Source organism: Penicillium paradoxum (assembly GCF_028828445.1).
Source record: "Penicillium paradoxum strain IBT 22861 chromosome Unknown utg000007l_segment0_segment0, whole genome shotgun sequence".
In the NCBI taxonomy this organism is placed as follows: Eukaryota; Fungi; Ascomycota; class Eurotiomycetes; order Eurotiales; family Aspergillaceae; genus Penicillium; species Penicillium paradoxum.
The window spans coordinates 4969326-4995712 of record NW_026643185.1 but is presented as its reverse complement, the minus strand read 5'-3'; the positions used below and the strand labels follow the sequence as shown (position 1 = coordinate 4995712).

The following is a 26387-nucleotide window of genomic DNA, read 5'->3' as shown; positions in this document are numbered from 1 at the left end:
ATAGTTCAACCCTACTCATTACTACGCGCATACCGACTCCACTTCCGCACTTTATACCCCTTCCAATAAAGCAAATACGGCATAGGCAAAAACAACAACGAAAGACCACCCAAAAGCGTCAAAGTCCTCCCAATCCCAAGCGCATGATACATAATCTCCGCCACAATAGCCATGACACCCGCAGAAACAAGTCTCAACACCTGTAGAGACGAAAGCGCACTGGCAACATGGAGCTCGAACGCATCAGCGACATACTGATACGCGGAAATGAAGATACACAATGTGCCGAAGCCAAAAAGCACGGAGGCGATTAGCGGACTCCAGTGCGAGATCTCCGGCCTGGACGTCCAGCCCATCCAGAACAGCGAGATGGGCACGGCCGGGGCCCCGAACATGCCCATGTATAGAGTGATTTCCGGGTCTGGGCGTGACTGGCCCCTTGCACGGCTGCGGTGGATCTCTCTGCGCATGAGCCACATTGACAGTGGGACTACCGCTGCAGAGAGGAGGATTCCGACCTCTATGCCCAGGAATGCGACGGCGGTGGTAACCGAGCTGAATTTGTATTCATGTTCGAATATGGCGACATAGCCTGCAACGAAAGTATACAGAATAATGAAGAGGAGGGAGAGGATGGCCGAGTGGATCATGATGATTGGTTCGGTCGTGAAGAGCAGAATTGGTCGGTATAGTGAGGTTCGTAGGCGATGGAGGAACGAGACTCGTTTGAACTCCAGTGGGGACCGGTATCGGTCATCGCCTGTCAGACGACGGAGCTCTTTTGCCTTCCAGTATAGTAAAATTGGACTGTATGTCTCTGGTAGAAACAGTATGACCGGGACCAGGATGAGGGCTGCGAAGATAATAGTCATCCAGTCCACCCAGCGCCAGCTTGTCTCACTCACGACGGCAGACCCCGGTATTGGGCCGACCAGTGGACCCGTGAAGACTATGATGGAAAAAGCTGGAAAGGCGTAGACTCGCTCAATGCGGGACCAGACATCTACGAGAGTTGCTGCTGCTAGAACTGACGGGGCAGATCCGAAGAGTCCAGCGAGGCCACGACAAATAATTCGCTGTACCGCTGTTTGGGAAAGCCCTGCACCCATGTTGAACAGCATGAATGCTACCATGGTCGGTATGTACACGGGATTGCGGCCGAAAAGTTCTGATACAGGTGCTGTTACCAAGGCCCCCAGCCCAGAGCCGATCAAAAACATAGCTGATGACAGAATGTCGGTTAGTGTTCTTCGTGTTATGAAAAGAGATTCGTTACATACCGGTTGGTAAAGTCTGGACCTCGAGGCTAGTATGAAACAATAACTTGGTTGAGGTAAGGGCAGTGGTATCGATAGTAGACGACCAGAAGATCACGCACGCAAGAAGCGAAGTAAGAATCGTAGTATACATTCGACATGCCAAGCTCCAGTTGTGAGGATCCATTTTATCACATTCCCCCTCGAAAGTGACGGCGATGAGTTTGTCTTTCTTAATTGAGTCAATATCAGAATCAGTTTCGATAGGACGGTCGTCAACCCCAACGGGAGCACCTTCGGATATCCCAGCGGCTGCACCGATGCCTGGCCGGGGTCTCTCAATGCCAGTTATCATCATCTCAGTTGTATCTCCCAGCGTCTCCTCTGTGTTGATAGTATGCGGATCTGTTTGGAGCTCCGGGTCGAAATCCGCTCGCTCAAAGTCTCCCTCCCGCTCCAAATGGGATCGAACTGAATGGCGAGGGTAAAGCGAAGGCCCGGATATGAAAGTACGGTGGCCATGCTCCCTCCTTCTATCGGCAGGTAGGTCGTCATCTGGCTCATGAGGGCATGTTTGGATTTCTCCATCACGGTAATAGTAGCGGCCCTCGTGGGTCCAGATGTCTTCGGGTTTCTCATGCCTCGTAACGAATTGTAGCTCGAGCTTTCTGCGGATCCTGCGGTGCTGATAGAAAGACTGCATCGTGCTGCTTGGAGAAGCTTGCGTGCCAGCACCAAAGCCACTCTCAATTGACAAATGTACAAGCTGTCATATTAGTTCAGGAGTTTCAATACTTCGGGAACAAGAATGACATATAAACATCCCCACACTGGGGATATGAAATCCGCACAGCCCTACGCCATTTCACTCGGTCCACTCTCCCGCCAATGATGGACCGACGAAGGATCTCATCATATGGAGAGGCGACTAGTTCAATTCACGAATAACATGTAGTCGATTGCTCTTAGCTAGCAGTAGCCTCACAGCGACAAGTGTACATGTGTGGTGTATTTGGTCGTGCATATGGGCTAAGTGGTCTACGAATGATGTCAGACAGACCGATGCTTTTCGTCACCGAGCCAATCTGCATAAGGAAGAAGACAGTGATCAAGGGATTATGATAATAAATCACAAATAGCGCACCGAATAGGGCACCAACCCACAGGCCAAATATGCAGCCGAGGGCGAAATTACGTACAGAACGATTCATTAGACTCAAAGCATGCTTCGTTGCGAGCTAAACACTCATCACTCCTTATCTGCAGTTCCAGTTGTAATTACATTACATAGAGAATGTCGGTATCTGTGAAGCTGGTCAGAATTTTACGGCTGTTAAGTGACCCGAGGACACTTACCTAGAGGGTGGCTGCAGCTCAGCTGGGGCTTTTGGGTATATTTGGTAGAGAGTTCGTCACGAATGCTGTTCAGAAGCTGGACATAGCTCTGCTGAGGATTCTTCCGAAGGGCCGCGATGAAAGCCCAGGACATGGCGCCCGTAGCCTGGCCGGCAATCTGGGCGTCTTGACTGGTCTGGTCGTCCTTGCTGCCGGACCACATGATGACATCTGCGGGGCTGGTCTTGGTCTGCTTGTTGCGTTCATACACTTCGTCACCCTTGGTGGCCTTCTTAAGGAAGCCCATGGCAGTTGACACCATGCTGCCCATATCACCACGCGCGTATGCCGACACCACGCCAAGCAACCCTTGTCCAGCCTCCTTGGCCAGATTGGGCTCCTTGAGCACACCGGAAGTGGAGTAGATGTAAGGGAGGTCCAGAGCGGAGCCAGAGTGGCAGGAGTCGAAGATCGCTGTGAGCCGGACGCCGGGTCGTAGAGACTGCACCATGATACGGTGCATCTCATCATCAACGATGTGGCCTGCCGCACGGAAGTCCACTGGGTAGATTACTTCATCATATCCATCCTCCTCATCGCCATCCAAGTCAGGTGTCTGACCGCCGTGGCCTGCATATCTTGTTAATTCATCTTCATGGGAGTGCAGTTGAACTTGATTACTCACCGGAGTAGTGGAAAAACAACGAGTCATTGGGCTGGGCATCCTTGACCAGCCAGTGCATGGCCCGCAGAATGTTTGCCTTGGTCGGCTGGCTCATCGGGTTTTGCTGGTCATCAGTCAAGAGCACCATGTCTTCACGAGCATAACCGAAGTTCTGGTTCAGATAGGCCGACATGTTCTTGACATCATTGATACATCCGCGCAGCTGTCCTTTCTGGCCAAAGTAATTGATACCAATCAACAATGCCTTTCTCTTGCCCGTGCAACGAGAGTATTGGAAGTTATATCCCTGGGGAGCGCCGTGACCGAAGGCGACGGGGTTGCTGGGAGGACGAGGTGGACCGCCACTTTGACCGTAAGCTAGAGTTTTGGCATTAGCTTGTGCTGTGAATGTGTTGCTGAGCCTGGAGCAGTCGAACCTGGTCTTCCTTGCATTGGCTGCTGGTTGTATCCGGATGGCGGGGCCTGCAAATAATTGAGATACGTCAGATCCGTATACATTAAGCCAGAGTCTCGTCATCGCATACGTTGTAGCTCTGCTGAGGAGCATGTCCGCCGTAGGACTGTTGGGGTTGAGGCGAATGGCTGTATCCATAGGGGTTGGATTGCTGCGGCTGTTGGTGGTACGACTGGCCGGGATAACCGCCATAAGATGGCTGCTGATGATGACTCATTTGTCTGCGATCAGGTTATGGTCAGATTCTTGGTGTTCTCCAGGCTGCAGGCAAAAGGATCAAGCAAGCATACGAGTACTGCTGTTGCGGGGGATAAGATGGCTGCTGCGGGGGGTAACCCGGCGCGCCCGAGTAGGGTGGATAGTAAGACATCACTCGCGATAGGATCAAATGTAGACCAGTGGAAAAACGACCGAGGCCCCGAAATGAAGATCAAGAGCAACACGCGACGTTGGATGTGGGGAAAGGAAAGATTGAAGGCAAAAGAGATCGGAAGCACGGCAGCCGCCAAGCCTCGAACAGTGCAACGAATCAATCCTGGAAAGAGCAGAAGCAAAGAAGATAAAGAATCAAAAAGACAAATCAAAAGAACTTTGAAGCTGGGATTCGCAGGTTTACAGCGCCGAGGCAGTTCTGGGAATGAGGGGATCGTCAACCTGAATCACTTACGAAGACTCCCGTGTTTCCCGATAAGGCAGTTGATTGGAACTCACCAAGTCCCAGAAAGATCAAGCAAAATAGGGGGAAAGGAAGAAGAAGAATCCCACGTAATGGGGATTTATATCTGACATGCGTTCATCGGCGCCTCCGACCAGCCCCTGTCAGACTGAAGCCCAAGGCCCCAGCCATTGGGCTCCACTTGCAACTACCGAGTACGTTGAATGACCTGGGCATGACTGATTCATACAAAATCCTCCGTGTTGCCACGGAGCACCTACAAGGACTATTGATCGTCCTGCGCGTCATACAGAGGGGGGATTCAATAGGGCTGGCTTGGCGCAAAGAGGCTGCACTGGCCAATAAAACGGCCAAGGGCTTCCCTAATTACCGGGCTAATTACGCGATATGGAGTACGGAGTACGGAGTCGATTGAGTATGGCTCAAATCTCATTCCACTTAATCTAAAAGTATACCCGGTCTCGCGAATGTCCAGGGTACCTAGGTAGGTAGGCCATATCCGGAATTGATCGGTCTTGAGAGATGGGACACATCCCCTGCATGCACGAGATCGAAATCGAAGAAGCAATACTTTCATGAGAACTATGTACTTGGGAAGACCGGTTCAAGTCTGATTATGTCTACAAACTCGTCTTCTATTCGCCCTGTACTTCATATTCAATATTCATCTCACAGACACTGGCTGGGAGGCCACCAAGCCCGGAGCAGAGTTCGCTCCGATTGCTGCGTGTCCATCGGCCTTGCATGTCTTTCTTTTTTAGGGGGAATATCATCGACCATCATCCAATCTTGGCCAAACGCGTTTATCCTCGGCGGGGCATGCCGCGGCCACGGCCCCGAAGGGCGCGCTGGGCAGCACCTGGTGGCATACCGCGCTGTTGACCAGGTTGAGCTGACTCCTCATTCTCTGTGGGAACGGATGTGTTAGCCATGCTGCAGATAATAAAAATTAATACGATGTAGGGTTGGCAAGTCACTTACTTATCGTCTCGTCCACACTCAGAATCAAGCAAGAGGCTTCCACTGCGGCTTGAATGGCGTTGACCTTGACCAGACTGGGCTCCCAAACAAAGGCGAGCATGTTGTCACGGACGCCCTCGTTGTCGAAGTCCACACCGGCCCAGGTGTTACCCTTGCGGTGCTCCACACGCAAGCGGTTCAGAATGTCTGTAGCATCGAAGCCAGCGTTATCACACAGTTGGCGGGGAATAACCTCCAAAGCCTTGGCAAATGCCTTGACAACGGCCTGTTGCTTGTGAGGAACGTTACGGTCGGCGAAGCCGTGCATGTAGCTCGACAGCTCCATCTCAGTAGCACCACCACCAGCGACAATGGTTGTGTTGCGCAGAGCACGCTTAACGATCATGATGGCATCGTGAAGACTGCGCTCCACCTCCGCAATGAACTGCTCAGCACCACCACGCAGCACAAGAGTGCAAGTCTTAGCGAGAGGGCAGTCGGAGAACAGGTTGAAACGCTCTCCACCGATCTGGCGCTCCTCGAACACACCACAGGTACCCAGGTGGCGCTCTTGGATGTCAGTGCAGGTCGATTGGGTTGCAGCTCCGGTGGCCTGGCAAACACGGTCCATGTCGTCCGAGGCGACACGGCCGGCACAGAAAATGTCTCGGTCCGCGAAGTACCTATAAATCGTACCGTCAGTATCTAGACGCATGCCACAGAGTAGATAAAGAACACTTACTGTGTGGCAAGATCGCCAATGGGCAGCTTGCTGAGCACAACCTTCGCTCCTGTCTTGTAGATGGACTCAAGCTTGTTGTAGATAATCTGCCACTCGGCATCGACGATAGCCTGGTACTCTGAGACCTGCTCGACACGGACTTCGGCATTGTCCTTCTCGCTCTTCAACTCCAACTCGACGTTCAAGCACACGATACCGGGGTTCTTAAAGTGCTTGGGCTGCTGCTCGAAACCGGCGTAGGAGAAAGTCTTCTTGAAGGCGACACCGTCAACGAAAAGCGAATCCTGGAGACCACCACCGGTAATCTTCTTGATACCGATCAATCTCTCGTTAAGATCATCTTGATCGAGCGAAAGCACCGCATCCACAACCACTATGATACCATATCGTCAGCCTCTGAATAATCGCAGCCGCTAAGTAGAAGTTCCTCACTCTTTGTGAAGAAGTCCGAATTCCGCTTGATAAGCTTGCTGTTCATGGCTGTGGCGGCCAACCGTCTTAGTGTCTCGACCTTCTTCTCCTGGCTATCTGCCTCGTGCAACATATCGACCGCAATCTCCTTAACCTTGTTGACTGCCATGGCGCTCGCCCTCCGCAGACCCTTAATGATGGTCTGGGAGCTGACACCCTGTTCAACGAGGTCTCGCACCTCCTTCAAAATCTCACCAGCCAGGACAACCACGGAGGTCGTTCCGTCACCAACTTCGGCATCTTGGGACCGAGCGATATCCGTGAGAATGCGGGCGGCGGGGTGCACAATATCCAAAAGCTGTCAGAGAGAAACAAAAGTTAGAGCCAGCACTTTATCCCGATTTCAGATTCGCATCAAAAACAAAAACTCACCTTCATAACTGTGGCTCCATCGTTTGTAATGGTCTGTCTGCCATTGGCATCCACAAGCAGGAGATCACCACCGTACGGGCCGAGAGTGCTCTTGACTGTTGCTTGCACTGCAACACATGCGTTGATGTTGGAAATAACCTGTCCCTTTCCCTGAGAGGCATCGGTGCCTGTAGATTGCAAAGCAGCAGTAGTTAGCATGGGTGACGGAATCCCACCAACAAAACTGCCCGCGCTGGAGACAACACATACCCTCCTTCAACACGACAATCGTGGGGGTTTGGCCGTTGAAGGCCATGATTAGATCGGTATTCGGATACTAAACGGTTCAATAAAAAAAAAAAAAGAAATAAGAAAAGGGGTATGTTGGGGTGAAAGGTCGGAGGGGTTGATCTGCCAAAATTTCCCAGAGCTCCTGTTCCCCCAAAACCCCCCAGTCGCGCAAGGCGGTGACCAATCAGGGCTCCTCAACCCTACTATGTATGTACACATGTAATATACCCAATTTACATTGAGAACCAAGCTCTATGATCTTGATGATATTATCACATTCAAAGAAAAAGAGAACCAGAAGTGTATGTAGCAAAATGCGTCGCTTCACTGCCCATAGTACAAGACTGGTGGAGTATCAGTAGTATCCCAGACCAACGAATGCACGCCTCAGACGCCGATGGACAATTAAATAATAATAACTAGGGAAAGGATCAAGCTATAAGAGAAAACCCCGAGAGGATAAAAAAAGGCCGAAAGAAAAAGTGGAGGCTTGTTCACGTAAAGTCGTAATTCCCATCCGATGGACTTCCGTACTCGAACTTGGCAAGTAACTCAGCATCATGCTGTAACTCGTGTGGCGGTGGATTCACAAGCCCAAGGACGTCTTGTCGAAAAGGATCTGAGCCGTCATCGACCATCATTTGATAAGCGTTGCTGGCTGTATGATAGCGCATTGCATCGTCAAAGCTTGACATGCCAATACTGTGCGGGACCGGTGCGAATTGCCCCATAGCATTATGTTGCTGGTAGCGTCGTAGTTGGTGCTGCATTTGCATGATTTGAGGGTCAAGAGGCATAGGTGCGAACCCAGCCATGGATTGGACCGTGCCGGGCCCAGCAGCAGGAAGGGGTTGGTGCATGAGAGGGTTGTAGCTAGGTTCATCGGGTGCTTCGTCCATCGCCTGCGGAAGGTTGACAGGCTCCTTATGTGGCTGTTCCAGTGTACTGTCCATGTCCATGCCAGAAATTGTTTCCGATGGCGAACGATCATCCTCTTTGCTCCCTGGAATGGGGGGCGTCTTGAGAGTCTCCTTGCATTGAGGGCAGTCTCGAATCACACGATTGACAGTTTCTTTGATTCTGACCCAGTGATATTTGGTTGCAATAGCTGCCGTGGTTTTGTTGATTCCTGCATGCTGTTTGAGATGAACGTCTTGGGCAATATTATACTGATGCTGCGGGTCTGACACCACTTCTTTATCCTTCAGCATCAGCCTCTCAGGCTCGCCATCCTCGCCTCCAAGGAGCTTGTAATGTGTCGCCGCACTGCGGAGTCGACTCTTCTCAGCTCGATCCGCACCACGGGGATACTTGGCGTGCTTCAGGTAATAACGAATCTTCTCAAAGCGATCCTGAGACACAGAGTCCTCCCCATCCAGACTGAGGCCTCTTCCATAGATGATTGCATCGACGAATTCTCCAGGTTGAGACTTGATACTGCCTCCACCGGGGACTCTACCAATGCGTTTAAAGCCAAGCGAATCCCACAGACGACACGATGCAACATTGGACTCATAGACCAAATTGAAGACTGCATATGTGTAGCCCTAGTCAATGTTAATGAAGTGCCCATTTAGAGATCTAGCGATGAAACACTCACGAGCCGAGGCGCCCACTCCAGATATGATTCGCCCATCAGTCTACCCACACCCTTATTTCGAGCAGCATCGGTGACAATAAATGTACCGTTGCAGACATGACTACTACGGCCAGGGTAGTTGGGTCGAATATGGAAGCCACCGAGGCAGATCTTGTTCCAATTGGCTCCTGCACGGTCCATTGCATGTGTTTGTTCTGCACTCTCGATTTCACCAGTAAGCATGACCACGCCAAAATTCGAGAACCAATAGCGTCCAAATTGAGCTAATGGAATGGCTTCAGTCATAGCATATGTATCACCCTTTTCGATCTCTTTGTTGAATTGATCAGAGAGGTACTTCATTAGGGCCCGGGGTACCTCCTCTGCTGAGGCAAAAGGGACCAACGTTGCGACTGTAACCCGATCTCGCAAAGTCACCTGTCGCGGCGCCAGAGCAAGCGGATAATCTAGCTCAGGGCCCGCTGGGACGAGCTCTGAATCTCCATGTACTTCAGACATGGTAAGATGGCACTCTGGGATCTGCCAATCACACAACTGTTTGCCATGGTTAGTTTGAATCTATTCCACAAAGCTAAATGGATGTAACAAAAAATCGCAATGGCTATATCAAGTTGGACTTAACAGGGGTCTATTCACTGACATTCTGGGCTGCTTCTAGAAGGATGTCCTCAATCGCACTTCGAGGACCGCGTGAGTATTCTCGAGTCCGGAACGGCCACAACGCAACTCGGGAAGTCGTGGTCCGTGCTGACTCAGGGCTGAGGTAAGGGGTTCAGGCAGCCCTGTTGCTGCCTTATGTCCTGGGGAAGGAACTGGATCGGTGCACACCGTTGTCCGGGGTAGGTACAGGCCTACCCAGGTGATGTTGTCCTCCGTACTGGGGTTTGAAGTGAAACGATGACCTATAAACAGTGGACGGGATCTCAGGGCAGACACGACCAATATCACCTACGCATCATTGAGGGCCGAAGGATAGAAACGACACTTCACCCGCACCAAGACATGGAGCCATCCGGTAGCATAGATGTACCTAGGTAATATGTATGTACGGAGTACATACTGCGGAGTTCTGCATATGTACCTAATTCGGTTTGTGGGACTATGGGGCTGCTGAGTTTTGGTGGGTCCAATTTGACACATCTATGTACAACAGAGTCATTCTGTGATCATATCACTAAACTTGCTAGAGGAGATGGGAGAATTTGCCGATGACTGTGTGTTCCAAGTAACTATAGAGAAGTACAAGGTTGGGGGCGGCCCCGGGAGGCCCCCACTGTCAGAAAGCCCCAAGTTTGAGACCTGCAGAGCTGAGCTTCCTCTTTGCCACGCAATCTCTCGCAAATCTATACAAATTTGAAGTATACAAAAATTGCATCATGTCAGAGCGTCCACGATACTTCGAGAATACCTTAAGCCCAGTATCGGTCAACGCAGCCACGCTCTCCGAGAGTCTCGAAGAACTCCGCATCGCCGTTCGCAATGGGGCCAAGTTGATACAGGAGAATACTTTGATCCCGAAGGGATGGGGCGCCAATGGCCTATTTAGAGATTTGCCTGGTATTCCATCTTCGAGCCGCGCCTTTCGAAACGATGATCAACTAACAGCTGATGACAGGCATTGCGTTGGCATTCCTACGTCTGGATTATCAATTGCCAGTGCTAGAAGATCCCACGGTTAACTCTCCCGACTACCATAATTACGCGCTACAAAGAATACCGTCAAGCCTCCCGGATACTCCTCTCCTAGCCTCCCGACTGTCTCCGATTGGTTCATCTTCGCCCATGACTGCTGTCTCTCTGCGCATTCTGGCTACTCTTGCGAAGACACATTGGCAGAAGAATGCCGATGTCAGCATCGCAAGAGAGGATATCACTTGTCTTCATGATGCCGTGCAATTGGCTCTAAATAACGAGCCTCTTGTTGCCCATGATGGCCGCAGAATGGGCGGAGATGAGATGTTGTTTGGCCGAGCAGGACTACTTTGGGCCCTGTTAAATATTCGTGCTCATAATTTCGATCAAGAGACCCAGAACCTCCTTCTACCTGTGCTGGAGACGATCCCTGAATTCATCCGAGTAGTTGTTGATGCTGGGCAACAAGGTTCCAGGGAATACATTGAGAAAAACGGACACAAAGACGCACATCCATTGATGTATGCGTGGGTAGAAGGATATTACTGTTTTGGGGCGTGAGTACATGGCCACTTCACTAGCATCGTAATGGGTCACTAACAAGTTTCATTAGCGTCCATGGAATAAGTAAGCTAGCAAATGATCTTTCGGTGCTTACAACAACTAACCCTGAAGTGTGATTTCAGCCGGTATTTTGACCATCCTACTTTCATGTAAGCCTGGAGAGCTTACTGCTTACCTTCCTCTGATTGGTGATACTATCACTGCATTTTGCAAGACATCCGTTGCCGCCAACGGTCATCTTCCGATGGCACTACCTCCATTTGGCTCTGGGAAACGCACGGAGCTAGTTCAACTCTGCCACGGGAGCCCAGGGCTGTTAGTTCTGTTGGGAGCTGCCTTGAAGAATGAATGGTTGACATGTAATTATTGGGAACCAATTTGGGACCAAGCCATACGCTTGGGCACTGAGCGTGTATGGGAAGAAGGCCTGCTGTCCAAGGGAGGTAGTCTGTGTCACGGCGTGGCCGGCAATGCATGGGCATGGCTCCTCCTTCATGACTGCTTTGAATACTACTCAAGCAATCTAGACGAGGCTAGAGCCAACTTTCTTCGGCGCAATCAATTGTCAGCACTTCCAGATGCGGAGGTGAGTCCCAAGCTCACTAGTGACTTCTTCCTCTCCAAGGCCCTCGCGTTTATGTTGCATGCACGTGAGACGAAGCCATACAACACCTCACCTACATCTTCCGATAAAGATTACCGTACGCCCGATGAGCCTTATTCTTTGTTTGAAGGTCTCGCGGGCAATATTTGCGCGTGGGCTGATACGTGTGCGGTGCTTCGAGCCAGGATGCGCAAGATGGAGTTGGTTGAGCAGGGCCTATGCCCGCCGAAAGGTTTTCCACAAGACCAAATCTTCCGTGATGCTTTACACAGACAGCTAGGCTGCCCAGCTTTGGGGGAAATGGTGCAAAGGGCATTTATTGAACAGCCCTTCCAGCCCCCCACGTGTTTATATAGTTGCTTTCCCCGGTGACGTCATATTCCCCTCCCGATATTGGCATCGAAAGGGGACTTTGATACACAAAATACATCGTGAAGCATTTTACAAGATAGATATCTCCCATATTCTTTCTCAAGCCAACTGTATGGCACAAACGAAGTATATACACGTCACGGGTACGATCGCTTAATGGCCCCCCCAAAAAAGCAATTGTAAACAACAGCGTGGCTGAGTCGGGCAACACATCGGGCCAAATTTCCAGAAGCCTTCGATTTCTGTCATCTGCGAAGGAAGCCAGTAGACTACGACATAATGAGATATTATTTTCTCAATATACTAAAGGTATACATGGAGTGAAGTGACAATATGGATCTCATCCCGCCCTCTTACGAATCCGCAACGGACAGAGATGCTTGGACAATTATCGCGCGCTACATCCCATCTAGCGACCTATGTGCTGTTTCGCTAGTCTGTCGTCGTTGGCATGGTTTATTCATGCCCTTCCTCTGGGGCGATCCAGCATCTCACTTCGGTACAGACAATGATGCAGTCTACGGTAAGAATGAAAACAATAGCGGATGGTTTTAAAAGCAGCGTCTGATTTGATTATATAGTGGCTCTCACTCGGTTCAGAAGAACTCTTAAATTTGCTCGCCGAGAGGTGCGAGCATTGACTCATACCCTCCATCTTCCACCAGCTCTTTCGGAAATCTACGGTGGTCCGCGACCAGGCTGGCTGAGAGACATCCTCGAATGCCTGCCATGCCTGCAATGTCTGATGGTCTCAAAGTTACCTTTCTTCGATCACAATGCCATGACAGCCTTGAAGAACCATCAAAGGTTGAGTCAGTATAATATACGGCTCTTATTAGCTGAGCGCGAGCCGAACACTACATCCGCGAGTCTCGCAGAGACTCTCCTCTTGTTTCCGGCATTGGCCTATTTGGATCTTTCGTACACCACCCCAGCACGAGACCGCGGCGTGTTGTCTACAATAACTCGAATGCCGTTTCTGCGTGTACTAAAATTGCGTGGTATTGGGCTAAAAGATGCTGACGCTGAATTTCTAGCTAATGCAATCGGACGACGAGTCCGTTGTCTGGACTTGAGAGACAATATCCTCACAGACATGGCAGTTCGCTCCCTTTTACAGGCATCCTTTCTCTCGCCAAACGAGAGAGCACGGCAGCAATATCCAAGGAGATCTACTGCTTCGCCAGATCCTTTCTCTCACTTTTCAATCCACGAATCTGGGTCGGACTTCTTCAGACGCCCAGACTTAGATGAGCAGTTTGCCAGACTACTTGCCCAGCCTGTTTTATATCATCCATGGGTCGAAGACTTACCAAACACGGGAATCACGCATCTTTATATTACTGGCAACCAGATATCAGTGGAAGCTGTCGCCAGTCTTTTGGTCTCTGCCCAGTTACACGCTTTAGATTTCGGGACCATCAGCATTCCAGATAAAGCACATCAATCGCACCACTATGGGAAGGAGAAATATCCTGGAGCTGAGAAACTTGTCCCGCTTTTGGGCAAGGTTGCAGGGGACAATCTGATATACTTTCGAGCGCATCATGCTGTTCTTACCGGCCAGCCACCAGCCAAGGACGCTGCATCTGAGATTGAGTTTCTTCCAGAGCTTTCGGCACAAGAAAGCCCCCGTGAAGTTAGTCAATTCGAGCTAGACGCCACACAGCTGGTTCATGAGTTGCCTGAAGACACACGACCAATCTTTGAACTTGCAGATACGTCAATGAGCGGTGCACTCAATCCAACTTGGACAACCAAAGGGTTACAAACTTCCCATAGATTGACCCTCTACAAGGATGAGCCTTTGCCGTCGGTCCGACGTGGGTCAGCTTTTGCTCCAGAAGTTGTACAGTCCACCTCTGTACACAACCACGCCAGTGGAAGCATGAGCTTTGGTGTTTCTAGGACAGAAACTTCGGGTACAGAGCAGAATGATGGAAATACATTACCGTCTATCTGCATGTCTCCAGACTGCGATACTCCCGCGACGGATTTCTCTCTCCAGACAACCTTAAGAGGCAGTTCCCCGAATTCATCCAACGATCTTCGCGCTCAGATGATACAAATGTTACTGGCCAAACGACCCCGTAACCAATCAATTCCACTCCAAGGAGGGAAGGAGAGCCGGTTTCCTTACCTGCACCCATCACATATTCCCCACATGGAAACATTGGTACTGACGGATGTACCGTCACATGTGGCACCCAACTCATCGATTGTCTCTGCTCTCACTCGATTCATCACAGCCTGCTCCAATGAAGCATTGCTCGCAACTCTACAGGCGGGATCGGATTACTCCCTTCCACCAGGGAAAGCACGCATGCAAGCCGAGCAGCAACGCTCACGCTCTCTCTTTGGCTTGCGACGCTTAGTTCTTGAAATCACACCTGTCGACACCTCCAAACTGACATCATGGAAACCCGGAAATCAATATAATGCCATGGGGCAATCAAGCACAGGTGACCGCGATTCGGAAAATCTTTGGTCTGCAGCTGCCGACGACTTCAGCTTCTTTGGCGAAGAAGAGTGTGGAGTCCCTGAAAACGATCCTAGCAAGTACTTTCCAATGGCTGTGCTTAACGAAAAGGTTACGCTTGTGCCTTCCGAGGATGACTCGATATACTCACCCGATTCTCCTCAAATCAGACAACATGTATCGCAAAGCACAAGAGGCCCCAGCTCCCCATTGACCTCTAGGAATAATGCGGGGCAGATGGTTGATCTTGTTTCAGAGCTTGCGGCCTTTCGTCGGGGCAAGAAGGCTGAATACGAGCAGGTGGTTCGACGTGAGAGAGGGCGGCGGAGCACGACCGGGGCGGGTATTTCCGGGCTTCTGGTGCCATCATCACCCCATGTTTCACTGTCACACTATGTCGAGGGATACTGGAAGGGAGAAGTGAAGATCGTTCGGAACCCAATGCCCAAGGTGCGGACCGGGATGGTAGACATGTATGGGAACTATTTCGAGAAGGGTTACCTGTACCCATGAACCATGTGGGTTGCCAAGGTCATACTTGGCAAGCTATCCAGTTGCACAGATCACTTAGGGACTATACTCCTTATACTTCTACGTCATCCAATCATGTTTTGTAGGAATTTTTGATATTTTCTAAATCCTTCTTTGGACTTGAACCATCCATCCTCCCAGTCATAACAAGCCGTCGTCAAAGGGCCCATGAACATCACAATGGTAAGGAGACACGCAACCTGCCTTCATCGGACAACTGGTGTCGTCTTTTTCATCCTGTGTAGGAGCATGGCCGGCAGTTTCGGGACCGAGCATCACCCCTGCGATCCGGTCGACAAGAACACCAATGCGAAGAGTGAAGACAAAATAAAAGAATTCATTTCAAACTAGTTCCATTTTATTTTGTTCGTCATGCGACATTCATCTCCTTACAAAGCCTTAGCGGCAGAAGGGGGCTGGAGCTTCTTGCCGTCCTTGTTGAAGCGAATGCGGGGAGGGGGAGCACGGTTGCGGCGGCCTTCGCGGGAGCGAACACTATAGACCAGAAATCAGTATATGATAGGCGAATTTGAATATTGCGAAGAATCGGTGGAAACGTACCGGACGATCTTTCCGTGGATGGCGCAGGACACGCAGTACTGGAGCTTCAGGTACATCTTGGGGACAGAGTACTCAGCGAAGACGGAGGCCTCGGAGATATCACCTGTAGAGCGGAGATTGTTAGTTGGACTGGTTCGATATTGGAACTTCCTCGAATGGATCTGCAGCGGTAGATTCGGGATCTTGGCGTAGATTCGAGGTGTCGGGAAAGTTGTCACGTACGGATGGCAGCGGACTCGACCATGTTGCGGATGGTGAAGCGCTTGATGGCCTTGTCCTTGGGGGTGCAGCGGGCGCAGTTGGAGCAGCGCACAGGCTTGACGTGGCCGCGGCCATTCTTGTTGCGACCGCTATTAAATCCATTAGTTACCGTGCCCCTGAGATTGCAAATCGATCGAATCCAGTCTCCCATTCATCGTTTCCGGCAATGTGCGTAGGTCGCGGTTTTCGATGTTGTTGGTGTATATATGTCGTGTGCGCTTCCGTCGGCGTCATTGCGGAGATGTCGAATGGGATACTGCTTCGCCGAGATGGGGGTGTTGGTCTTACTTGTTCGCCCTCTTCTTGACCATTTTGACGGTTTGTTCTGTAGGTGGTCAGATATTGGTCTGTGGGTGAAAGGGGGGTAGATAGCGTACGGTTGACTTGTCGGGAGTGGGTTGTCGAAGCTCGCTCACACAGTCTCGTTCGGGATGGATTGGGATTGCGTTGTGCGGGTAGCCCTAAGCCCTTAAGCGAGATGGGTCACGGGGCTGATGCCTCAAAGGTCAGGCGAAAATAAGTCGGAATCACGTGCATCACGTGGTCCGAGTCACGACCAGCACCTCTGCCCAATTGAGACTAGTGCCCGGATCGTACCGTATCATTCATGTTTACGGCTGCTCATACGAACACCCCTGTTAGGATCGACTATTGAACTGCCCATTTTTTCCTGCTCTTGCCAGGAATTCTCCTTGCTATCTCTCCCATACCAGTCTCACAACTTGACATCCTTGTCTTGTTTGTGTCCTCCCCTCCGTCCATTTTTCAGTGAGACTTTCCCCTTTTGGCATAATCAGTATGTCGGCCACTGGTACTTTTCGGGGAAAGCCCAATCAAACAATCGGGAGAGGAAGGCTGCCCGACTTCGGAAACGATCCCACAGCTTCCCACATCCCCCGACCCCGACCAGAAACTGCTGCTACAACCCAAACCCCCTCAAGTGAAGTTGGAAGTGGCACAATGAGCGCCGCAAGTAGCAGACAGCGACAAAACCAGTCGAAACGCGATGAGGTACGTCATGAGAGCTTATATGGGGAATCTCCTGATGCCAAATTTGAGCTTTGACTTTTTATTAACTTTGACACAAGGCTATCCGCCGCAAAATGGAGGCCGACCTCAGCAAAAAGAGGAATGCTCCAGCAAAATCGAGAAGCTCCCGCAAGGCTCCCCCTGGTACCGTCCTCGCCCTAAAGCCAAGTCAGGCTCTCCAGATCAAGCCCGCCATGAGCATTGCAGAGGCTGCACAGCTCATGGCGGCCAAGAGAGAGGACTGTGTGTTGGTCACGGACGACAACGAGCGAATTTCGGGTATCTTCACTGCCAAGGATTTGGCTTTCAGAGTCATTGGAATGGGCCTAAAGGCGCGAGATGTCTCCGTTGCTGAGATCATGACCAAAAACCCCCTATGCGCAAGAACGGATACCAGTGCGACCGACGCACTCGACCTTATGGTGCGAAAAGGATTCAGACATTTGCCTGTCATGGACGAGAACCAGGACATCTCCGGTGTTTTGGATATTACCAAGTGTTTCTATGATGCTATGGAGAAGTTGGAACGTGCGTACAGTTCTTCTCGCAAACTTTATGACGCGCTGGAGGGTGTACAGACCGAACTTGGCTCTAGTCAACCCCAGCAGGTCATCCAATATGTGGAAGCATTGCGGTCGAAGATGTCCGGCCCGACCCTTGAGACCGTCTTGGATGGCTTGCCGCCCGTCACTGTTTCTGTTCGCACCACAGTGAAGGAGGCTGCGGCTTTGATGAAGGAACACCACACTACTGCTCTGCTGGTTCAGGACCAAGGCTCCATCACCGGTATCTTTACTAGCAAGGATATTGTTCTTCGTGTCATTGCTCCCGGCCTTGACCCTTCCACTTGCAGTGTTGTCCGTGTTATGACTCCCCACCCCGATTTTGCCCCGTCGGATATGAGTATCCAGGCTGCGCTTCGCAAGATGCATGGTCGGTTCCTCCCTTCTGTAACCAAATCTAGAGGATGCTAACTCCGCAGCAGATGGCCACTACCTCAATCTACCCGTGATGAACGAGGGTGGTGAAATTGTCGGCATGGTGGATGTCTTGAAGCTCACATATGCCACTCTTGAACAGGTATGTTTGGCAGGTCTCACTTTTGAAGCTCGTTTCACTCATGCATGTAGATCAATACCATGTCAACCCAAGACGACGAGGGTCCCGCGTGGAACAAGTTCTGGTTGTCTATGGATCACGAGTCCGACTCTATGATCTCTGGCAGCCAAAGCCATCAGCCTCACACCCCACACCGCTCTGTGGTGAGCCCCGATCTCACTCGCTCGGGCTACGACAACAGTCTTCTTCCCAACGACTCTGCATCGCACCACGGTGACGAGCACTCAGAAGTTATCTCCCAGCACCACCCAGCAGAACCAGCTCCTCCTACACCATTCCCCTTCAAGTTCAAGGCTCCTGGCGGCCGAGTACACCGTGTGAATGTACTCACCACCAGCGGTGTTACCGACCTTGTGTCGCAGGTCACAGCGAAGCTTGGTAAGGAAGTCGAGGCAGTTGGAGGTGTGCCTACGGTTGAGGAGGGCTGCCTAAGCAATACTGGATATGCGCTCAGCTACCTGGACAATGAAGGGGATACCGTCTCAATCACTACGGACCAGGATATGACAGATGCCATCGATCTGGCTCGTCGTGCTGACCGCGACAAGGTCGATTTGTTTGTTCACGACCCCGCCCAGCCACCCATTGCTGCTCCCGTTGAATCCCAACAACATGTCAAAATTGTGACTCCTGTCGAGGAGCAGACCCTCGCTGAGGAACCTGCACCAGAAGAATCTGTTGTGAGCAAGGTCCGGCCGCAGCAACAAGCTATGTCCGCTCACTCTCCAGACGAGCAATTGATCGCTGGCGTGCCCAACGATTTGCTGCTCCCCGGTGCCATTGTCACCCTAGCTGCGGTCATTGCAGGTGTGTTCATCCTCAGCCGTCCCAGTGGACGCTAAATAAATTTGGCCTCGGCGCTATTCCCAAATCTCTCCTTTCGTCTCCAAATACTTCCCTTTGTCTCATTCACCTTGGTTATCACACCTCCTGAGAGAGCGGAGTAAACTTCTTTGATTGTCCGGAGTGTTGCATACCCATTCTTTCTAATATCGATATTCATGTCGCGTCAAGATACCGCTGTTCACGTGAGCAGTTGCGGCCTCAGTTTAGCCTTCAATGCAAATAATTCTTCAAGATAGACCTTGGCTGAATGCCACCCGCGTTAACTAGGTGCTTATGGCTGGTGTCTCTCTAGAAACAGTCCTTTGACGCGATCGACCATGTTCCCATTATGTATATAGTCCTTCTTATAGTCCTTTTTATAGTCCGTTTTATAGTCATGTCGGTTCAGATCCTGTGGCCTAGTTGCCTGAAAGTTACTGTATTCGGCTTAGCGCCCGACTGCATCATCGTCACTACGGGCTCTTTGAAGTGTCCTTGGAATTTATTTTGATAGTGAAAGATCAGTCTTTGTCAAGAAGGAATCCAATCTGCAACCCTCGGCGCCCTCTGTCAAATTCCACCACTTGTTGCGGTGATTGCAGTGGCACATTCATTCTTCTTCACTTCCTCGAGGGCCTATCTATCGCTCTCCTAATCAGAAATTCTTCTTTTTTCCCTTTCTCCCCGCCCCACCAAAAACAAAACTCCTCTCCTTCGTTCCACCCCTCTCCCCCACCAAATTACTTCTACGAGGGTTGAAAGAACTGGGTTGCTTGGATCGTCTGGAACTTGGGAACAGACACGCCCAACATGTCCCTTCTACCCCCCGAAATCCACACCGCGCTTTCTCAGCTGCTCCGCGCCTTGAGCACCCCGGACAATGCCGTTAGATCCCAGGCGGAAGACCAGCTCAATAACGACTGGGTTCAGAATCGACCAGATGTCTTGTTGATGGGATTGGCAGAGCAGCTTGGAGGTGCAGATGACACGATAGTAAGTCCCACTCGACTCTAGGGGTGCTTGGAAGGAGTGTTTCAGAAGATCGAATCACCAGAAGAGCCTTTACTTTGTTCTCAAATCGAAGCTAACGAGAAACTGTCACTGGCAGACACGTGCTTTCTCCGCTGTGCTTTTCCGGAGAATCGCAACAAAGACCCGCAAGGACCCTGCCTCAGGCGACGCCAAGGAGGTTTTCTCGAGCCTCCCCACTGAGCAGCGAGTCGCCATTCGTGAGAAGCTGGTGGCCTGCTTAACGAGCGAGACTGTTACAGACGTACGCAAGAAAATTGGAGACGCACTGGCTGAGGTGGCTCGGCAATACACCGACAATGGTATGTCCTTCGAACTGCCCCAGATGGAATTCGGATTGTGGATGCTGATGAACTCAACTATGATCTGTAGGAGAACAGTGGCCTGAACTCCTCGGTGTCCTCTTCCAGGCCAGCCAGAACCCCGACTCGGGCCTGCGGGAAACCGCATATCGCGTGTTCACAACCACCCCCGGTATCATTGAGAGACAGCACGAAGAGGCTGTCGTGGGTGTTTTCACCAAGGGCTTCAAGGATGATAATATTTCTGTATGTTACGATGGGTTTAAGTTACGTACTTTGAGGTCAGTGCTGACGATTTCACCAGGTGCGAATTTCCGCTATGGAGGCCTTTGCGTCTTTGTTCCGGTCGATTTCCAAGAAGTCCCAGCCCAAATTCTTCGGCCTCATGCCCGATCTCCTCAATATCCTCCCTCCGTTGAAGGAGTCCTCCGACAGCGAGGAGCTTTCCTCAGCACTGCTCGCCCTGATTGAGTTGGCTGAAATCAGCCCAAAGATGTTCAGGGCCATGTTCAACAACTTGGTCAAGTTCAGCATCAGTGTCATTGCTGACAAGGAGCTCAGCGATCAGGTGCGCCAGAACGCACTCGAGCTTATGGCCACCTTTGCCGATTACGCCCCGAATATGTGTAGAAAGGAGTCGGATTTCGCACAGGAGATGGTCACACAGTGTCTGAGCCTGATGACCGATGTCGGTGCGGATGACGACGATGCGGAGGAATGGAACGCGTCTGAGGATGTAAGTTCGATATCTTATTTGTCACAATTGACGTATCGCTGACTCTAGCCACAGCTCGAACCTGAAGAGAACGACCTGAACCACATTGCTGGTGAACAGTGCATGGATCGTCTCGCCAACAAATTGGGTGGACAGGCCATTCTTCAGCCCGCATTCTCTTGGATTCCTCGCATGATGTCATCAACTAACTGGCGCGATCGCCACGCTGCTCTGATGGCCATCTCCGCCATCTCTGAGGGCTGTCGTGACCTGATGGTCGGCGAGCTAGACCAAGTTCTGGCCCTGGTCGTTCCGGCCCTCCGAGACCCCCACCCACGAGTTCGTTATGCAGGCTGCAACGCCCTTGGTCAGATGAGTACCGACTTTGCTGGTACTATGCAGGAGAAGTACCACGATATCGTCCTCACCAACATTATTCCCGTTCTCGCTTCTACCGAGCCTCGTGTGCAGTCACACGCCGCTGCCGCTCTTGTCAACTTCTGCGAGGAAGCAGAGCGCAGCACTCTGGAGCCTTATCTCGGAAACCTTCTCAGCCATCTGCTGGACCTTTTGCGCAGCCCTAAGCGTTATTTGCAGGAGCAGGCCCTGTCCACTATTGCAACCATTGCCGATTCCGCTGAGACCGCTTTCGATCAATACTATGCCACTTTGATGCCTCTTCTGCTCAACGTCCTTAAGGAGGAGCAGGGTAAGGAGTACCGCCTTCTCCGTGCTAAAGCCATGGAGTGTGCTACTCTGATTGCATTGGCTGTTGGTAAGGAGAAGATGGGCCAGGATGCCCTGAACCTTGTCCAGATTCTCGGCAACATTCAACAGAACATTGTCGACGCCGACGACCCACAATCACAGTACCTCCTTCACTGCTGGGGCCGCATGTGCCGTGTTCTAGGCCAAGACTTCGTGCCTTATCTCCCCGGTGTCATGCCTCCTCTTCTGACTGTGGCTGCTGCTAAGGCTGATATTCAGCTGCTCGATGACGAGGATCAGATCGAACAGGTTGAGCAGGATGACGGCTGGGAGCTGGTGCCACTTAAGGGCAAGATCATCGGCATCAAGACTAGTGCTCTGGAGGACAAGAACACCGCTATTGAATTGATCACCATTTATGCGCAGATTCTCGAGCAAAACTTCGAGCCTTACGTTCTGGAAACCATGGAGAAGATTGCGGTTCCCGGTCTTGCTTTCTTCTTCCACGATCCTGTGCGGGTGTCAGCTGCCAAGCTGATCCCCCAGCTGCTTAACTCCTACAAGAAGGCCCACGGTGGCCAATCACAGGGCTTCGCTGAAATGTGGAACAAGGTGGCTGAAAAGATCATCGAGGTTCTGAGCGCTGAGCCGACTGTCGATACGCTGGCTGAGATGTACCAGTGCTTCTACGAGTCAGTAGAGGTCGTTGGCAGAAACTCCCTCACGCCTCAGCACTTGCAGGCGTTCATTGAATCGGCCAAGTCTACTCTTGAAGATTACCAGATGCGCGTGAAGCAGCGGTTGGAGGAGCAGGCTGAGCTCGAGGACGGCGACGAGGAGAACCTTGACTTCGAGTATGCAGTTGAGGATGACCAAAACTTGCTGAGTGATATGAACAAGGCATTCCACACTATTTTCAAGAATCAGGGCAACACGTTCCTGCCAACCTGGCAACAACTTGTTCCATTCTATGATGCTTTCATCACAAGCCAAGATCCCACACAGCGGCAATGGGCTCTTTGCATCATGGATGATGTGCTTGAGTTCTGTGGCGAAGAGTCATGGGCATTCAAGGATCACATCATGCAGCCTTTGGCATCCGGATTGCAAGATGAGAATGCTGCCAACCGTCAGGCAGCAGCATACGGAGTGGGTGTGGCTGCTCAGAAGGGCGGTGCCGCATGGAGCGATTTTGTGGCAGCCAGTCTTCCCAGCCTATTCCAGATTACACAGCACGCGCAGTCTCGTACAGAGGAGAATGTCTTCGCAACTGAGAATGCATCTGCCAGTATCGCGAAGATTCTGCACTACAACCCGTCCAAGGTTCAGGCTCCCCAGGATGTCGTGACTAACTGGATTGAGACGTTGCCCATTACCTACGACGAAGAGGCTGCTCCCTACGCTTATTCTTTTGTCGCACAGCTGATTGACCAGTATGTTTCCTCGATCCGTACCAACATTTTGCTTGATACATATACTAATATTATTCTACTTCCAGGCAAAACCCGGCTGTCTTTGCCAAGGCTGACCGTGTCTTTGGTTTCATCGTGCAGGCCCTTGAGGCGGCTACCCTGCAGGGCCAGACTGCTACCCGGGTGGCTACATCTGCCAAGCAACTGGTGGCAGTGACCGGTGCAAATGCAGACCAGATCCTGGCTTCCGTCGACCCAGCCAGCCAGGAGCGCGTGCGCAAGTTCTTCCAATAAAGCTCGAACCTTTTGTTTTATATCCGGTAGAGCTTCATGCCCTTTCTTTCTTATTATTTCCCCAAATCATTCCCCTCGATCATGTGAAATCTGATGTTACCTGAACCCCCGACATGTTTCGTTAATTTTTATCTCCTACGTATGAATGCCATGAGCTTTAGACGTTGGATTCCACTATGTGAACCATATCCAAGTAGATCGCATACTGGCCTTTCCAGTGTGGCTATGAAGAACCAATCGGAAAACTATCTACATTCACAGCTTTGATACCCTCTGGATCTCATTCGCAACCACCTCCTCCAACCCCATCACCTTAGGTTCTCCTATTAATTCATTAGCCCGCTTTGCATACAGCGTGCCACCTTCACCCCAGATCCGACGCAAAGTCAACACAGTAGCCGCGGGATTCCCAGCCTCCCACGCCGCCGCCTCCGATTCACGCAACTTTGCCAGCGATGCGCGAGACACATCCCACGACTGACCACCAAGCTGGCGCTCAAATTCCGCCTGAATCTGATCAGGGCTCGTAGTGAATGAATTGACGCACAAAGCAGCATTGCGCGTCTCAACCGAAGCATGAAGCAGAGTATTCAAGACAAGAGTTCCAACGCTAGTAGAATAGTCAGCCTATGATCCACTCGTTCCAACGAAACAAAAGCTCCGAGAAAGAAAGAGGTAACGAGAAGAATCTTACTCTTTCATCGTCGTCAAACTAATATCCCCCGCTCCCTGCTCGCCTAGCAAGACGGCCTTCCGCTTCTTAACATCCCACCCACCGGCCTCCTCCAACCCAGGCATGAGATTGAGATACATCTCCGCAAACGGACCAGTAACCACATACGAGTAGGCAAGGTCGTCACGCGAGATCTCGTTCTCGATATACGCGCGCACCTTCAGCTTCAGCTGGTGCGGCTTCTCATTCGCCGAAGCCGGCCCATACTTGATATCTGTGCCGTACTCAGAGGGCAAGAACCATTTCACGCTGGTGCTGGCAGCTGCCAGGCGGATAAGCGGGATCTGCTGGGCCAGGGCATTACGACCCAGAGCTGAGATTACAGTATCGATTCCTACATTGCGTGATTAGCTTTTGTTTTTTGTGGCTGGGCAGATTTGATGTTGGTAGAGGCAGTTTTTACCCTTGTATGCTGCCTTGACGGCATTTTCATCTTCGACATTGCCTACGATCACCTCGACGCCTTGCTCCTTTAGCTTGTTTAGCTGTGAGGCCTTATTTTCGGCTGTATGTGGGGAAGTGAAGATGGCGACGCGGCCGAATTGGGACCGCTTGGAGAGGATGGCGTCCAGAATGAACGAGCCGATGTTGCCCGTCGCGCCGAATAGGAGGATGTTCTTGGCGAGAGACATGGTGGAGTTTAGCAATGGGGTGTTTTAGTGTAGACTGAGGGCTCTATATACGCGGTGGAATGTGGGGTGTGGGGGTTGCTTATCAATACGATTCAATGCCCCATTTCTGAAGGCTTCCACAAGGTCAGGGCGATATGTATTCTATTTCAGGGTGTTCTACCTCTGGATCATATCTAGATAGGACCTTATAACAGGCTTAGAGGATCAATTGCAGGAATCCATGGATATTGAGACTATATAGATGCTCTTTGTCCGCTCCCTGACATCGGCTCTAACTTCGTCTTGAAGTATCTTGGTCTTCCAGATTGTCTCATCTAGGATGTCACTCTTCTTCCTTGTTCTGAATGGCTTCAACTCTCGCAGTCTCACGATGAGGAAGCTGAGGCACAAGGCCTCAAGCCCACATTCTTCCAATGCCTCTCATCACGCTCTGGGGTCTGATATCTACGCGTTCAGATTCAAATCGGGCGATAACCCAGATCTGAGTCCGAAAAAACATCTAAATGATATAAACATCAATACGACGACCAGACCAGCATAACATTTGAAGTCATCTCAAACGCGGGAGAACTTCCGAGGTCGGCCTTGTCCAGGTGGATCACAACCCCCATTATAAGGACTCCAAATGGGGGCCGATACCGCATCCAACTATACTGCAACATCTCAACGGTTCTTATAAATCCTCCCAATCCCAACCCTCAATCCCAATTATTCAATCTAGGAGCCATCCACAATGGCCAACAGAATGAATGCCCTCCAAATCACCTCCACAAGCTCCACCCCCACACTATCATTGAGCACTCTACCAATCCCAACCCTCAAACCAGGCCATGCACTAGTCAAAATCCACTACGCCTGCATCCATCCATCGGACCGACTCAATGCACAAGGCCTCTTCCCCTCCACCACGCTCCCACGCGTACCAGGGCGAGACTTCTCAGGCGTAGTAGTCGACACAGCCGACGAGACAAGCTCATCAAAAGCCTGGATTGGCAAAGAAGTTTACGGGACCAGTGGATCAACTCTGGGCTTCACTGTTGACGGAGTCCACGCGGAGTACTGCCTGATACCGCTAGAGGCGCTGGTTGAAAAACCAACCTCACTATCACTTCTGCAAGCCGCGACTGTCGGTGTTCCGTTCACGACGGCATTGGTCTGTCTACAGAAGGCACAGGTCACTAATGATGATGTCGTTCTCGTCATTGGTGCGACGGGGGCTGTTGGCTCTGCTGCTGTGCAGATTGCGAAAGCTATGGGCTGTAAGCGGGTGCTGAGTGCTGCGCGGCGGGTGGAGGCGAAGCCGGATGTGATTTTGGCTGGGGAGAAGGCGGCTGAAGATCTTGCATTGAAAGTTGCTGAGTTGACTGGGGGGAGAGGTGTGGATGTCGTCATTGATACTGTTGGTAATGTTGCTTTGATGGGTGCGGCGATTGAGCAGTTGGCTCGAAGGGGTCGCTATGCGTGGATTGCTGCGCCAAGAGGGGATGTCAGCAAGATGTTGTCTTTTGATATCTTCCAGGCTTATCGGAGAGAATTGATGCTAGTTGGGTGCAATTCTGTCAGCTTGTCTATTGAGGGTGCGGCCGGGCTTCTGAGAAACCTCGGTGAGTGGATTGAACAGGGTTTACTTGGTGCGCAAGATGAGGGAGGGTTTAAGAGGGTAAGATTGGAGGATAGTATTGAAGATGGCTACAGGAAGGCTGGGGAGAAGGTGGTCATTGAAATGGCACGAGTGTGAAAAATGATATAATTGTTGTTTCACGC

General features: G+C 51.2%; 11 protein-coding genes across 11 annotated transcripts; 5 read left to right on the top strand and 6 right to left on the bottom strand.

Moving 5' to 3' along the window:
• Positions 1–11: 11 nt before the first annotated feature.
• Positions 12–1959, bottom strand: N7457_009362 (uncharacterized protein; the record flags this gene model as incomplete). The annotated part of the gene is made up of 2 exons (XM_057180405.1): positions 12–1222; positions 1281–1959. The coding sequence occupies 2 exons, from the start codon at positions 1957–1959 to the stop codon at positions 12–14; spliced, it is 1890 nt and encodes a 629-aa protein (XP_057028791.1).
• Positions 1960–2534: 575 nt separating this feature from the next.
• On the bottom strand, positions 2535–4100 carry N7457_009361 (caspase family protein; the record flags this gene model as incomplete). Its single annotated transcript, XM_057180404.1, has 6 exons — positions 2535–2560; positions 2613–3221; positions 3277–3633; positions 3693–3738; positions 3801–3951; positions 4021–4100. The coding sequence occupies 6 exons, from the start codon at positions 4098–4100 to the stop codon at positions 2535–2537; spliced, it is 1269 nt and encodes a 422-aa protein (XP_057028790.1).
• Positions 4101–5209: 1109 nt separating this feature from the next.
• Positions 5210–7246, bottom strand: N7457_009360 (chaperonin-containing T-complex subunit CCT7; the record flags this gene model as incomplete). The annotated part of the gene is made up of 6 exons (XM_057180403.1): positions 5210–5313; positions 5388–6049; positions 6109–6481; positions 6541–6877; positions 6952–7118; positions 7201–7246. 6 exons carry the CDS (start codon positions 7244–7246, stop codon positions 5210–5212), a joined length of 1689 nt encoding a protein of 562 aa, XP_057028789.1.
• Positions 7247–7715: 469 nt separating this feature from the next.
• N7457_009359 (putative histone acetyltransferase Spt10) lies at positions 7716–9319 on the bottom strand (the record flags this gene model as incomplete). Its single annotated transcript, XM_057180402.1, has 2 exons — positions 7716–8768; positions 8822–9319. The coding sequence occupies 2 exons, from the start codon at positions 9317–9319 to the stop codon at positions 7716–7718; spliced, it is 1551 nt and encodes a 516-aa protein (XP_057028788.1).
• An 878-nt stretch (positions 9320–10197) lies between these two features.
• Positions 10198–11993, top strand: N7457_009358 (lanthionine synthetase C family protein; the record flags this gene model as incomplete). Its single annotated transcript, XM_057180401.1, has 4 exons — positions 10198–10378; positions 10437–11010; positions 11067–11080; positions 11140–11993. 4 exons carry the CDS (start codon positions 10198–10200, stop codon positions 11991–11993), a joined length of 1623 nt encoding a protein of 540 aa, XP_057028787.1.
• A 1096-nt stretch (positions 11994–13089) lies between these two features.
• On the top strand, positions 13090–14985 carry N7457_009357 (uncharacterized protein; the record flags this gene model as incomplete). Its single annotated transcript, XM_057180400.1, has 1 exon — positions 13090–14985. One exon carries the CDS (start codon positions 13090–13092, stop codon positions 14983–14985), a length of 1896 nt encoding a protein of 631 aa, XP_057028786.1.
• Positions 14986–15392: 407 nt separating this feature from the next.
• Positions 15393–16254, bottom strand: N7457_009356 (40S ribosomal eS26 domain-containing protein; the record flags this gene model as incomplete). The annotated part of the gene is made up of 5 exons (XM_057180399.1): positions 15393–15498; positions 15565–15667; positions 15787–15914; positions 16114–16150; positions 16203–16254. Coding segments are annotated over 5 exons (426 nt in total), but the record flags the coding sequence as incomplete, so codon positions are not given.
• Positions 16255–16623: 369 nt separating this feature from the next.
• Positions 16624–18815, top strand: N7457_009355 (CBS and PB1 domain protein; the record flags this gene model as incomplete). Its single annotated transcript, XM_057180398.1, has 4 exons — positions 16624–16836; positions 16914–17787; positions 17840–17934; positions 17985–18815. The coding sequence occupies 4 exons, from the start codon at positions 16624–16626 to the stop codon at positions 18813–18815; spliced, it is 2013 nt and encodes a 670-aa protein (XP_057028784.1).
• Positions 18816–19608: 793 nt separating this feature from the next.
• N7457_009354 (nuclear import receptor PSE1) lies at positions 19609–23258 on the top strand (the record flags this gene model as incomplete). The annotated part of the gene is made up of 6 exons (XM_057180397.1): positions 19609–19791; positions 19907–20129; positions 20200–20375; positions 20434–20865; positions 20914–22985; positions 23051–23258. 6 exons carry the CDS (start codon positions 19609–19611, stop codon positions 23256–23258), a joined length of 3294 nt encoding a protein of 1097 aa, XP_057028783.1.
• Positions 23259–23513: 255 nt separating this feature from the next.
• N7457_009353 (uncharacterized protein) lies at positions 23514–24623 on the bottom strand (the record flags this gene model as incomplete). Its single annotated transcript, XM_057180396.1, has 3 exons — positions 23514–23868; positions 23953–24325; positions 24395–24623. The coding sequence occupies 3 exons, from the start codon at positions 24621–24623 to the stop codon at positions 23514–23516; spliced, it is 957 nt and encodes a 318-aa protein (XP_057028782.1).
• Positions 24624–25356: 733 nt separating this feature from the next.
• Positions 25357–26361, top strand: N7457_009352 (quinone oxidoreductase family protein; the record flags this gene model as incomplete). Its single annotated transcript, XM_057180395.1, has 1 exon — positions 25357–26361. One exon carries the CDS (start codon positions 25357–25359, stop codon positions 26359–26361), a length of 1005 nt encoding a protein of 334 aa, XP_057028781.1.
• Positions 26362–26387: the final 26 nt, after the last annotated feature.